The sequence below is a fragment of the Lagenorhynchus albirostris genome, chromosome 13, assembly GCF_949774975.1.
Source record: "Lagenorhynchus albirostris chromosome 13, mLagAlb1.1, whole genome shotgun sequence".
NCBI lineage: Eukaryota > Metazoa > Chordata > Mammalia > Artiodactyla > Delphinidae > Lagenorhynchus > Lagenorhynchus albirostris.
This window is the reverse complement of record NC_083107.1, coordinates 25,903,765-25,916,752: the sequence shown is the minus strand read 5'-3', so window position 1 is coordinate 25,916,752 and position 12,988 is coordinate 25,903,765. Positions and strand designations below refer to the sequence as shown.

At 47.7% G+C, this 12,988-nt stretch overlaps 1 protein-coding gene across 4 annotated transcripts in view; it reads left to right on the top strand.

Moving 5' to 3' along the window:
- The window catches only part of TET3 (tet methylcytosine dioxygenase 3), a 114,997-nt gene that overhangs the window by 88,031 nt on the left and 13,978 nt on the right, over positions 1-12,988 (top strand). For all 4 annotated transcript variants that reach the window (XM_060169553.1, XM_060169554.1, XM_060169552.1 and 1 more), the window contains 3 exons: positions 2,166-2,259; positions 9,557-9,765; positions 11,163-11,313. In XM_060169553.1, the coding sequence (XP_060025536.1) occupies positions 2,166-2,259; positions 9,557-9,765; positions 11,163-11,313 (454 nt within the window). The remainder of the gene's footprint in view (positions 1-2,165; positions 2,260-9,556; positions 9,766-11,162; positions 11,314-12,988) is intronic.

The following is a 12,988-nucleotide window of genomic DNA, read 5'->3' as shown; positions in this document are numbered from 1 at the left end:
TGACGCATACGTTACTATTTTTTCTAAGCATTTGTGAAGAGACACATATGTATATAGAGAAATTTTGAACAAAATGGGGTCAAGCATACTATCCCCATGTTTGTAGCTATTACCCCCCACCCCACTTAATTTCTTTCGTGTCAGTACATACAGTTCTGTAGAATCCTTTTTGACAACTACATGGTTTTCCATTGCATGGACATTTGTTTTATTATGTTTTATTTAGCCAGTCCTATACTGGATATTTAAGTTCTTTCTAAATTTTCTCTTGTAGATGCAACAATGAATATCTTGTTCCTAAATCTTGGTGTATTTGTACAGTTATGTCTGAGGTAGAGATTCCTAGAAGTAGAGTGGATGAGATAAAGAATTATGTGTAACTATATATGTATTTATATAAAGAATATGTAAAACAGAATATGTAGTAGCTATGATAACATTATCCTCTATTAAATAGTATATTAAAATATGCTGTGACCAAATTGGATTTATTACAGAAATATAAGGATTGTTTGCTTTAGACAGTCTGTTAAAATAGCATACCTTGTTAATTGACCAAAGGAGAAAAACCATTCAATCATCTGTGTCCTTAGTTGCTAAAAATGTATTTGATAAAATTGATCGATTCTTGATTAAAAATCCTTAGAACAAGGACTTCCCTGGTGGTGCAGTGGTTAAGAATCCGCCTGCCATTGCAGGGGACATGGGTTCTAGCCCTGGTCCGGGAAGATCCCACATGCCGCGGAGTAACTAAGCCCGTGCACAACTACTGAGCCACGTGCCACAACTACTGAAGCCCGCGTGCCTAGAGCCCGTGCTCTGCAAGAAGAGAAGCCACCGCAACGAGAAGCCGGCACACCGCAACAAAGAGTAGCCCCCGCTCACCGCAACTAGACAAAGCCCGCGCGCAGCAACGAAGACCCAATGCAGCAAAAAAAACGAAAAGAAAAGAAAAAAATCCTTAGAACAGGAAACCCTTAGTAGAGCCCTTCAAAGTAAGGGAGTCTCTATCTCTGTCCCAAAGTCAGCGAGCTTCATGCCCAGGGATGAGTAGTTAGAAACATTTCCAGTAAAGTCAAGAAATAAGCAAAGATGCCTGCTAGTGCTTTGGAAGGGGCTGGCCAGTACAGACACAAAAGAGATGGAAATAGAGGCATGGAAAGTGGAAAGGAGGAGGTGGCAAATAACCAGTACTTGTAGACGATTATATTATTGTACTTGAAACTAAAAAGCTATTAAAAATAAGACAATTCAGCAAGATGGATGTTTACAGTATTAAGAATAATTAATATTTACTGGGCTCTTCCCTCATGCCAGGAACTTCAGAGTACTTTAAGGCAGTCCCTGTGGATTATCTCATTTGATCTTTTCCCAAGCCTAGGAGACAGGAACCATTTTTATATCCATTTTACAGATGAGGAAACTGAGGCTTAGAGAAGTTCAGTCATTTGGCCATGGTCCTGTAACAAGGAAGTGCTGCGCTGGCACTCAAGCCCCAGCTCTCTGACCTCCAAGGCTGCACTTTAACCACCACTGCCCCCAGGTAGCTGTGTGGTCTTGGGCAGGTCAGTTCAGCTCTGGGGGCCACAGTTTCATCACCTCTGAATGTGGTGAATCCCTGAGTGTGTGCACACATGTATGGGCCAGGGCAGGGGTGTATGCAGGAAACAGACGTGTTTACTGTCCAAGGGAATCTCAGAGCCAGTTTGTACTGGGTAGGGTCACTTCGCCCTGGCCTCAGCTATCTTGTCCTCATCTGTTCAAATGTCAGTTGGGGATTGTTGAAAGAGAATAATAAGGGTTTCCCCATTTGTTTTGTCTGTTGCATTTTACTGAATTTATAAATAACTAACTCTGCTAACAGGGCTGGATACAAATGCCTGTGTTGAGCCTTGGGTTTGAGTGCTCAGAGGTAATAATCAGAGACCTTCTGCCCTGGGACAGAGCGGAGCCGGGTGGACCAGAGGCCCTGGGAGTCTGTAAGTGGAGCTGTGTCCGCAGAGGCTTTCACACGGAATAAACATTTAAATCTTTCTCTTCCTTCTCTATTGCCCCACAGTAACTAGAAACCCTAGCTGAAACACACTGAGGCTTGCCTTCTTACCAAGACTTGCTCTCCTTTGGGCTTCAGCTGTGCTAATGGTGCCTTCTGTCTCCCTCTCCAGGTACGGAGAGAAGGGGAAAGCCATCCGTATCGAGAAGGTCATCTACACGGGGAAGGAAGGGAAGAGCTCACGTGGCTGTCCCATCGCAAAGTGGGTACGTATCAAAGCTCCACAGCCCAAGCTGGGCCGGGGAGTGGAGGGCAGGCGTGTGCACTGTCCAGGGAGCTGTGAGCCAGCATCTGGTGCTGGTTAGGGTCATCTTCCCCCAGCCTCAGCTGTTAGTCCTCACTTTGTTTAAATGCCAGCCTCTGATGTCCAAGGCTGGCCTTGGAACTGCTCTGGTCATTACGCTCAGCTCGTACTGCCCCTGTGGTTCAGGGCTGCAGAGGGAGGGAGGAAAAGCGGAAGCTGGAGATGTCATCTTGCTCAAGGCTGAGCCCCACCATGGTCCCTGTGACTCCTCTGCCCGCTTTGTGTGCCCTGGAGCTGCAGGTGTTCCTGTCTCCTGTCCACAAGAACTAAGCCTCTGGGCAGGGGCAGGGACAGCACTGCATCTGTTTTACTTCTGAGCCACTGTTTCCTATAAGGCAGCCTGTGTGTCTTGGCAGAGGGGACGTCAATGACTCAGACCCCAGTTTCACCCAAAGTTTTCTGACCTTCCCCTTCCAGTCCTCATAGAGCCCTGTGGAACCAGTGCCCAGAGCAGCAGCAAGGTTATCAGGTAGCTGTTTGCTCAGTGCTTGGTAGGGAGAATACGCATGGAACATAGAAGGCTCCATCCCTGTGTTCAAGCTGCTTATGATGTAGACACAGGAAGTAAGATCATGGAGACTTGAATAATCGAGCTTTAACACTGAGAGGCAGACTTGGTGCTGTAGAGTTCAGGGGCAAAAGGGACATGACTGGCAGGAGGAGTGTTCAGGCAGTTTCCCAGAGAAGGTGGATATGCGTGGGGCCATATTAAATGGGCCAGGAGAAGGTAGCAGCATTCCTGGTGAGGAGAATCATGTTGACAAAGGCAAAAAGGCTGGGTGAACATACACACGGCTCACTTTGGGTGAGGGATGGTGGTAAGATGACCTTTGTCATCCTCTGTCCGTCTGCACACATGCCTGTTTTTATCTGGTCTGTACCACATGCCTTTGCACCTTTATGTTTAACGAAAATAAAAGGTGTCTGAACCTGAACTACCACATATCCGTTTGTAGCCGTTTTCAGACAGTGAAGAATTATCTGGAAAAATTTGGAATACTTAAGAGTATTCACAGGTATGTAGAAGCATGTTGTCCCCACCCTTGTGAAAGACGGTCATTACAGTGGGAGGTTGACTATGTCTGCGGCTGAGCAGGGTGGGGTGTTACCCCCCAGAGAACCTGTCAGAGAAATGGCATTGTCCCTCTCTCCTGCTAATTCAGGCAGTTGTTGAGGAATTCCGAAGTCTTGGGCAAGAAACTGAAGATCCTTGGGGCGCAGGTAGAGAGAGGGACTTCTCGGCTTCAGAAACAGCACCTTAAAGAAAGAAAACACCTGGCTATGTGGATGGTGTTGAGGATGAGAACATGCATTTCCAGTCCCCGGACACCCATGGTCAAGCTTTAGCTCTTGACCAGCACTTGTATGTCTCTGCTGAGGGCTGAGGAGGAAGTTGCCCAGGTAAAGCGTGAGATCAGTTTCTGGGGCTGTGAGAGGAAAGCAGAATGATGGGGGAGGAACTTGGTCCTCAGAACTTTGGTCCTCCAGAGTCTGTGGACAAATGCCCAGAGCGGGACACATGTAGCACAGTGCTTTGTCCAAAGGTTGGAATAACTTGTGGGTATCACCAAGTCTGGTGGGGGATGCCAGCTTTGAAAGAAAAGCTTAGATAGAAGGGAATACATAGTGACAGAGAGGTGAGGAAATTCTGTATCTGATGAGTGAAGATAAAAGGAGAGAGGAAAGAAAATTTTTTTATGAGAAGAGTGGTAGATCATAGAACTGTTACAGTGGCAAGAAAAAGGCCGTGCTGAGTTGTGGGGTTTTTTTTTTCCTCTTTTATAACCATCTCTCATAGTGTGGTGGACTTCTCTTATTTTTTGCCTACACAGCCACCAAATTCCCTATGTATTTTGGTTGTAGAGCTCATCTAGAGTTCCACCTCCTTGGAAGTTAGAGGAGAGGCAGGTGTTCCCTTTCCCTGCCCCCCACCCCTGGGGAAGTGACCCACAAATGCTAAGAAGGACAGATTATCCTTGGTGGCGGCATGGCATCAAGAGCACAGGAAGTGGTCCCTGGCCACGGGGGACTGGCAGCATCCAGCTGCCTGTGGTGGACAGTGCCTTCTGTGGCTCTCCCCACTTCCCCTGTCCCATGTCTAGAGCCTGGGTCTTCTTTCCAACTGGGGTTCATGTCTGTGTTTGCAGCCTGAACCCCCAACCAATACCTTCATTACAAGCAGTGTACCCGACAAGCTCTAGACTTAACCGGCTAGGATCTTGGGGGACAAAGCTGAGGTGCCTCATGGATGTCCAGCAAATGTGTGTTGAGAGAATGATCTAAGAAGGCAATGGGGACTACCCAGAGAGCCTGCTGGTAGTCTCTGATTTTAAGGTGGCCTGTACAAAGTATGGAAGTCACCAAGCATGGGAGTAAGGGGGTGACCCACGGAGCATTCCAAAGGCTCAGAATAAACAGAGGCGTGCCAGAAGCAAACACTGCACACGGGAAAAATGGGCTTTCGGTAGAAGAATCGTAGACATACTGCTTCGCCAGCCTGTAAAGGTAACAGGTCAGAAGGCGGATATTTGAAGACCCTTCAGGGGCATGGTAGAATAGACTTGCTGGGGAACCCCGGTAGTTGGAACTAAGTACCGAGGGTGAGAGTTATGGGGGAATAGACTTGAGTTTCTGCCTGGTGCTGTTCTAGGTTCAGCGCTCAGGGAATTCCTGCCCAGAGTCTAGGTGATCTGTTTACAGTCCTGTGATGGCGTGTGAACAGTCTGCGTTGCCGTGCTCGAGTGTTGGTTTGTTCACACCTTACGTTGGCCTTTGACTTTCGCACTTTGTGTATTTCACCCTGCTGTGTTCCTTCCTAGAGTGTGGATAGGGAGCTCCGCTTTGTTATAGCTTTTTTGAGTGTACCCAGAGACCTGTGAGGGTGCCACAGGGCTGTCTGCTCATGCCTAGGCACCTTTATGTGTTTGTCACTTGGGAAACCCAAAGGGCGTGACCTCAATCTCGACTTTGACAGGTCGGGTGTCTCTGTGTGCTCTGAACGTGTGTTGCACATGAGTGCAATTAGTCGATGCACTGCCCAGGCAGTGAGCAGAGGTGGACAGTAGTGTCTCAGAAACCCTAGTACCTACGATGCGTGCAGATGCCCATGAAATGCCCGGCTCAGTCTGCAGTAGGCCAGTCACACAGGGATATGATTAATGGCAGGTTCATATATTTACTGAGCCACAAAAACAATTTTATAGATAATGATGTAATCGATGCTTCCACAAAGGGTGAGGGTGGGGGACACCATTATTGCTGTGGCTCAAAACAGGAACTCTTGGCCCAGTTATATGTTTTGTGTAGCATACAAGGTGTCCTTTAAATTTTTGAAGCAAATTCTGATACGTGCTGCATCATGGATGAAACTTAAGGACATTATGCTAAGTGAAATAAAGCCAGTTATTAAAGGACAAATGCTGTATGATTCCACTTCTGTGAGGTACCCAGAGTAGTCAGGTTAATAGAGTCAGAAAGCAGGATGGTTGTTACCATGGGCTGTGGGCAGGGGAGAATGGAGAGTTAGGGTTAAATGGGTGTAGAGTTTCTGTTTGGGAAAATAAAAAGTTCTGGAGATGGAAAAAGTTCTGGTGATACTTTGCACAACAGCGTGAATATACTTAATGCTACTGAGCTGTACACTTAAAATGCTAAATTCTAAGTTACATATATTTTACTACAATTTTAAAAATCGAATTTGGTGTTCCTGTGTTTAAAAGGAGAGATTTCATGTGAAAATCTGGATTTCTGTTTTCTTCTTGCAAAACTGGAAGAGGTAGGTACACTCGGCTGGAGTTCCCACCAGGCAATGGTTGTTGGAGAGAGGTCTGGCTTCCCACCCCCACCCCCACCCCCAACTCTTTAGTTGTACATCTGGCCTGCTTTCCTTATTGGTATTTCCTGCCCGGTGGCTCTCTCAGCATCTCCCTGCACTGACGTACTCATGACCAAGTCTGTCTCCAGCCCAGACATCTCCTGAGCTCCACACCCATTCTGTTGGGGCTGCTTAGAATAGCCACTCCAGTGTTCCAGAGTGCCTCTGGCCTCAGCATGCTCCCTGCTAACCTGCCAGGAAACACGGCCCACACTCACCCACTTTTCTGCGCCACGAAACGTGGAAGTGATTTAAGACTTTTCCCTGTCCCTCAGCTCCTATAGTCAGGTGGTCCCAAAGTTCCCTTTCTTCTAAAGGTCTCTAGAATCCATTCCTTTTCCTGTTTCATTCCCCCCATTGTTCTAGTTCCGACTTCATCTGTTTTGCTTGTGTTACGTCAGTGGTCTCCCCATTTCACCCCTCTCCCGACTATCTGCGCCCCTTGCTAAAGCATGTAGTTATGTATATAAGTGAGCCCCCTGCTTATAGTCCTTTGTAGAAGCCCCGCCTCGAGTCCTTGTCCCTCCTCCTGCCACTCAGAGCCCTTCCCAGTCTCCCCTCTTCACAGGTCCCCACATCTTATCGAGTCACAGAATTCCCTGGGATTTTGGGGGGAGATTCAGCCACCTCATCCCCCACTCCTGGACCCTTTGCCTTGACACATCTTTGTGTGAGCCAGGACGGTGTTTAGGGAATGAGTGAAGAGGAGAGCAATGCCCAAGGCCTGTGCTTTTTTGTTTTGTTTTGTTTTTATTTTAATTTTTTTTTTGCGGTACGCGGGCCTCTCACTGTTGTGGCCTCTCCCGTTGCGGAGCACAGGCTCCGGACGCACAGGCTTAGTGGCCATGGCTCACGGGCCCAGCCGCTCCGCAGCATGTGTGATCCTCCCAGACCGGGGCATGAACCCATGTCCCCTGCATCGGCAGGCGGACTCCCAACCACTGCGCCACCAGGGAAGCCCGCTTTTTTGTTTTTAAACAGCCTTATTGAGATATAATTCACACACCATACAATTCACTCATTTAAAGTATATAGTTCAATGGGTTTTGGTATTATTAATTTTTTTAAATTGTGTTAAAATATACATAACATAAAATTTGGCATTTTAACCATTTTTAAGTGTACAATTCAGTGGCATCAATTACATTCACATTGTTATGCAACCATCACCACAGTCTATTTCCAAAACTTTTTCATCGTCCCATACTGAAACTCTATACCCATTAAACAATAACTCCCCAAACCCTCTCTCTCCGCCATCCCAGCCCCTGGTAACCACCATTCTACTTTCTGTCTCTATGAATTTAACACGTACAGGTACCTCACGTAAGTGGAATCATACAGTATTTGTCCTTTTGTGTCTGGCTTGCTTCACTTAGCATAGTGTTCTCAGGGTTCACTCATGTTGTAGCATGAGTCAGACCTTCGTTCCTGTTTAAGGTTGAGTAATATTCCATTGAATGGACGTGCCACATTTTGTTCATCCATTTGTCAGTTGACGGACATTTGGGCTGTTTCTGCCTTTTGGCTATTGCTAGGTAATGCTGCTCTGGCCATGGGGGTACAAGTACCTGTCCAAATCCCTACTCTCAATTCCCTTGGGTGTATTCTTAGTTGTGCCTGGTTATATTTGTTTAAATTTTTGAGGAACTACCAAAAACTGGTTTCCACAGCATCAAGACCCTTGCTTTTTAACTAAAAACATACAGATATGCACCGTTTTCTCTGCAGATGTTTTAGGACAACATAAAAAATCTCTGAATATGTTTTGGCTTATAATTTTATCTATGTTTTGGGTTGGCCAAAAGGTTCGTTCGGCTTTTTCCGTCAGTTGGCTCTAGTAGCGTTTAGTTGTCTTTAACTTCATTCGAAACAATTGGATTGGATTGTGACAGCTGTCATATCAGAGTGCATTAAAAAAAAAACATCAAAATTGGTGAATTTTTGTGTAGACATTTTAATATTGAAGATGGAAGGAAAAACAACATTTTTGGCATATTATGATTTATTATTTCAAGAAAGGTAAAAACACAAAAAATGATTTGTGCGGTGTATGGAGAAGGTGGTGTGACTGATCACATGTGTCAAAAGTGGCTTGTGAAGTTCCGTGCAGATTTCTTGCTAGACAGTGCTCCACAGTCGGGTGGACCTGTGGAAGTTGATAGCGAATCAAATCGAGATATTAATTGAGAACAATCAACGTTATACCACGCGGGAGAGAGCCGACTTACTCAGAATGTCCAAATCAAGCGCTGAAAATCATCTGCACCAGCTTGGTTACGTGAATCGCTTTGATGTTTGGATCCCACGTAAGTTAAGCGAAAAAAACCTTCCTGACCGTATTTCCACGTGCGATTCTCTACTCAAACTTAATGAAAACATTCTGTTTTCAAAACAAATTGTGACGGGCGATGAAAAGTGGATACTGTACAATAATGTGGAATGGAAGAGATCGTGGGGCAAGCGAAGTGAATCACCACCAACCACACCAAAGGCCAGTCTTCATCCAAGGAAGGTGATGTTGTGTATGTGGTGGGATTGGAAGGGAGTCCTCTCTTATGAGCTCCTTCTTGAAAACCAAACGATTAATTCCAAGTACTGCTCCCAATTAGACCGACTGAAAGCAGCGCTTGATGAAAAGCGACCAGAATTAGTTAACAGAAAACGCATAATCTTCCATCCGGGTAATGAAAGACCGCGTGTTTCTTTGATGACCAGGCAAAACCTGTTACAGATTGGCTGTGAAGTTCTGGTTCATCTGCCATATTCACCAGACATGGCACCTTCGGATTTCCATTTATTTAGGTCTTTACAAAATTCTCTTAATGGAAACAATTTCAGTTCCCTGGAAGACTGTAAAAGGCACCTGGAACAGTTCTTTGCTCAAAAAGAAAAAGTTTCAGGAAGATGGAATTATGAAGTTGCCTGAAAAATGGCAGAAGGTAGTGGAACAAAAGGGTGAATATATGGTTCAATAAAGTTCTTGGTGAAAATAAAAAATGTCTTTTATTTTTACTTAAAACCTGAAGGAACTTTTTGGCCAACTCGATATTCTTATCCCTAAGTCTATATACATCACCAATGACTCAGGTTTTGTAGTAATTGTTTTTTTATTTTGCTATTTAATGTTTTTCTTTCCCTAATTATAATGGTCCTTTAGCCTGTGTGGTTGCTGTCGCCGAGGCGTGACGCCCCTGGTACACTGCCCTAAAGATCTGCGCCCGCAGGTCTGTTGGGCAGAGGTGAGGGGGTGTGGCATCCATGCAGAGGATCATGGGTGCCCGGCTCCTGTGATTCACAGCACCCCCGCCCCACCTCCCTGCAGGTGATCCGCAGGCACACGCTGGAAGAGAAGCTGCTCTGCCTGGTGCGGCACCGGGCAGGCCACCACTGCCAGAATGCCGTGATCGTCATCCTCATCCTGGCCTGGGAGGGCATCCCCCGAAGCCTCGGAGACACCCTCTACCAGGAGCTCACCGATACCCTCCGGAAGTACGGGAACCCCACCAGCCGGAGATGTGGCCTCAATGATGAGTATGTGGACAGTCCCAGTGGGCAGGGGTGGGGCAGTGGGGTCAGGGCCCTGTGTGTCCTGCCAAGTTAGGACTGTGGTGGAAAGAATGCTTACCTACGGATCTGGCCTGGGGTCTGGCCCTGGCTGGGGAGGCTCTCTTGACTCAGCTTAGCTTTGCTTTCCGCCCCAGGTTGACTCTGAGGCTCTAATAGTGGTAACAAGTGTGGAAAAGTGTGAGTGCCCCGCTAATATAAGGCATCAGTGGTACTCACAAGACCTACCCTTATAGGGTCCCCTTCCCCATCTTTTAAATTAAGATATTTTTACTTACAGTAAAATTCATCCTTTGAGGTGTACAGTTTGAAGAATTTGACAGATGTTTACGGTCATGTAGCCACTGCCACAATGAAGATATAGAAGAGTTGCATCACCCCCCAGACTCCACCGTGCCCTTTTATAGCCAGGCGCTTCTCCCCACCCCTGGCAAACACAAATCTTATTTCCTGGGGCTTCCCTGGTGGTGCAGTGGTTGGGAGTCCGCCTGCCGATGCAGGGGACACGGGTTCGTGCCCCGGTCCGGGAGGATCCCACATGCCGCGGAGCGGCTGGGCCCATGAGCCATGACCCCTGGGCCTGTGCGTCCGGACCCTGTGCTCCACAACGGGAGAGGCCACAACAGTGAGAGGCCCGCGTACCGAAGGGGAAAAAAAAAAAAATCTTATTTCCTGTCCCTGTAGGGTTGCCTTTACGAGAATGTCATATGAATGGAACCATACATCATGTAGCCTCCTGAGTCTTGCTTCTTGCCCTGAGCACAGTGTTCTGAGTTTCATCTATGGATGTGTGTATCAGTAGCTCGTTCCTTTTCACCACTGAGCAGTATTCCACTGTGTGGGTGTGTCACGATTTGTTTATTCATTCCCCAGTTGGAGGGCATTTGGGTTGTTTCTGGATTTTATTAAGTGTTGGATGGTAAAGTCAGTGTTCATTGGTTTAAAGGCCTGTCAGCACCTGGGCCTGCAAGAAGCAGGCATGTTCAAACTCTGTGGTTCACATTCTTCCCGTTTGTGTGGTCTGTGTTGGAGCTGGTCAGGATATTAAAGTTAAGGCAAAGTGTAAACGTTATTGGGTTTTTGATTAGATCCTCCCCAGCCATCTCAAACAGCCCGTGTGCTTCTCCCCGCAGCACACTCTCAGACTTCAGGCTCGGGTGGGAGCCAAACAGGCTGCTCGGAGCTGATTCCCTGCCCACAAGGGTAGAGATTTGGGAAAGGAGCTGAGGTCAGGGAAGGATGTCATGGCCGTCACTGGGAGGCCAGTGGATGCCAGGCCTCAACAGGGCCTCCCCCCGAGGAAGGGGGAAAATTCCAGAACTAAAAATGTGCCTCGTATGCCTAACATGTGATATATGTTGCAGCCGTACCTGCGCTTGCCAAGGCAAAGACCCAAATACCTGTGGTGCCTCATTCTCCTTCGGTTGTTCCTGGAGCATGTACTTCAATGGCTGCAAATATGCTCGGAGCAAGACTCCTCGCAAGTTCCGCCTCGCGGGGGACAACCCCAAAGAGGTGAGCACAGCCCCACAGGGAGCATGAGACCCTCCCACTCACCCTGTTCCACCTACTGCCTTTAATAGTCCCGGTGGGATGTAGGATTAGCACACTGTGACTCAGATGTGTAGAAAATGGAACTTCCTTTCTTTTTTTTGAACTGACCTTATCTTGCAGTGAAATAAGGTATGTGGGGTGTAGTGTGGAGGAATACGATGAGTGAAAAATTAGACTTACCAATTACAGGTACCTCAGACTCTTGCAGTTTAGAAAAGTCTCTTTAAGGTAAATGTTCAGATTCCTCATTAGAGCTTGACCCGCTTAAAGGGTTATTTCTCCCCTCCATTCTTCTCAAGACATCTTTCTGGGTGTGACGTGTGGCACAAAGAGGGGCCACTGGCCCTCAGGCCACCTTCTGGCCGATGCTGGATGTCCCGAGGTGTCCCTCATCCTGCCTGGCTGCTGGGCCCACATCTCTGTGCACTTGTCCAGTTGTCTAGGTCCTTGGTGTCTCCTTGCTGGGGGCCTGGCACGGTCCTCGGGCACTGGTCTGGCATCCACATGGTATGGCCACTAGGCCTGAGGCCTCCTCCCGCCCACCAGAGCTCCTCCCCAACCCAGTGACAGCAGCACAAGGGGCCTCAGGGTCTCCTCTGCAGGCCGAGCTTAGGCTGGGAACCAGAAGCGTCAGGTCAGGTCACCTCCCACTCTGCCACTTCTCTGTTGCCCTGGTTATGAGGGCCATCCCAAGGGGGTCTCCACTTGGAGTCCAGATGCAAAGCAGGCATAGGCCTGAGTGGTCTCTCTGTCATGTCTCCTCCAGCCTCCCTGCCTTCTGCCTCTGCTACTGTGAGAGGGGTACTGGATCCAGGCAATACCTTGATCCCAGCCTCTACCTTCCAAACCTCTCCAAGCTCCTTTTACCAGAAGGGCTTCCCCATTTTCCAGGAGACAGGGACTCTCCTGGGGCACATTTTTTTTACACCACATGTAAATTTCTATGCTCAGACTTCCAAGCTTTGCTTTTCAGAAATAAAAGGAAGCACGTCCAAATTTAGAACCCCTTTTTTCCCCTCAAAGCCCAGCTTTCTGACTATTACACGACCTAGTCTAAGAGTCTGATTTGACACTAGACTTTTACTTATGGCAGTGCCTGGCCTCCCCCAGAAGCAGCAAATGCAGTTGCTTCAATGAATGGAGGAGTCCCAGTGCCACCAGGAACTAGGAATTACCATGAATGAAAATAATGGCTTTAATTTCTCACAAATACTTTCCCTGTTCCATCAGCTACCATTTCCTGTGCACTAAGTGCTGGGTACTCCGCCCAGCACCTCACAGGTGTCTCAGTTAATCTCATGACAGCCTGAGGATCTAGGCCCTGTTACTGCTCCCTTTACACGTGAGGCAAATGGTTTGCCCAGGGCCATGTGACAGTGATGATGAAGTCAGCATTTAAACCCTGGCCTGTGTTTCCCCAGAGCTCACAAGCCTCACCCCCGTGTTGTGCTGGCTTCCGGCCCACTATGCTGGTGGCAGCGTCTGGAAGGCAGCCAGGGAGGTGCAGTGAGGCTGGCTGGCAACTCTGGCCGCCCTGCTGGACAGACAGCTGAGCCATTGGTCTCACCCTTCCATTTCTAATTCTGTGAGTTTGGTACCTTTTTTCTTCCCTCTTCCTCTTCTTTCTTCTCCATAA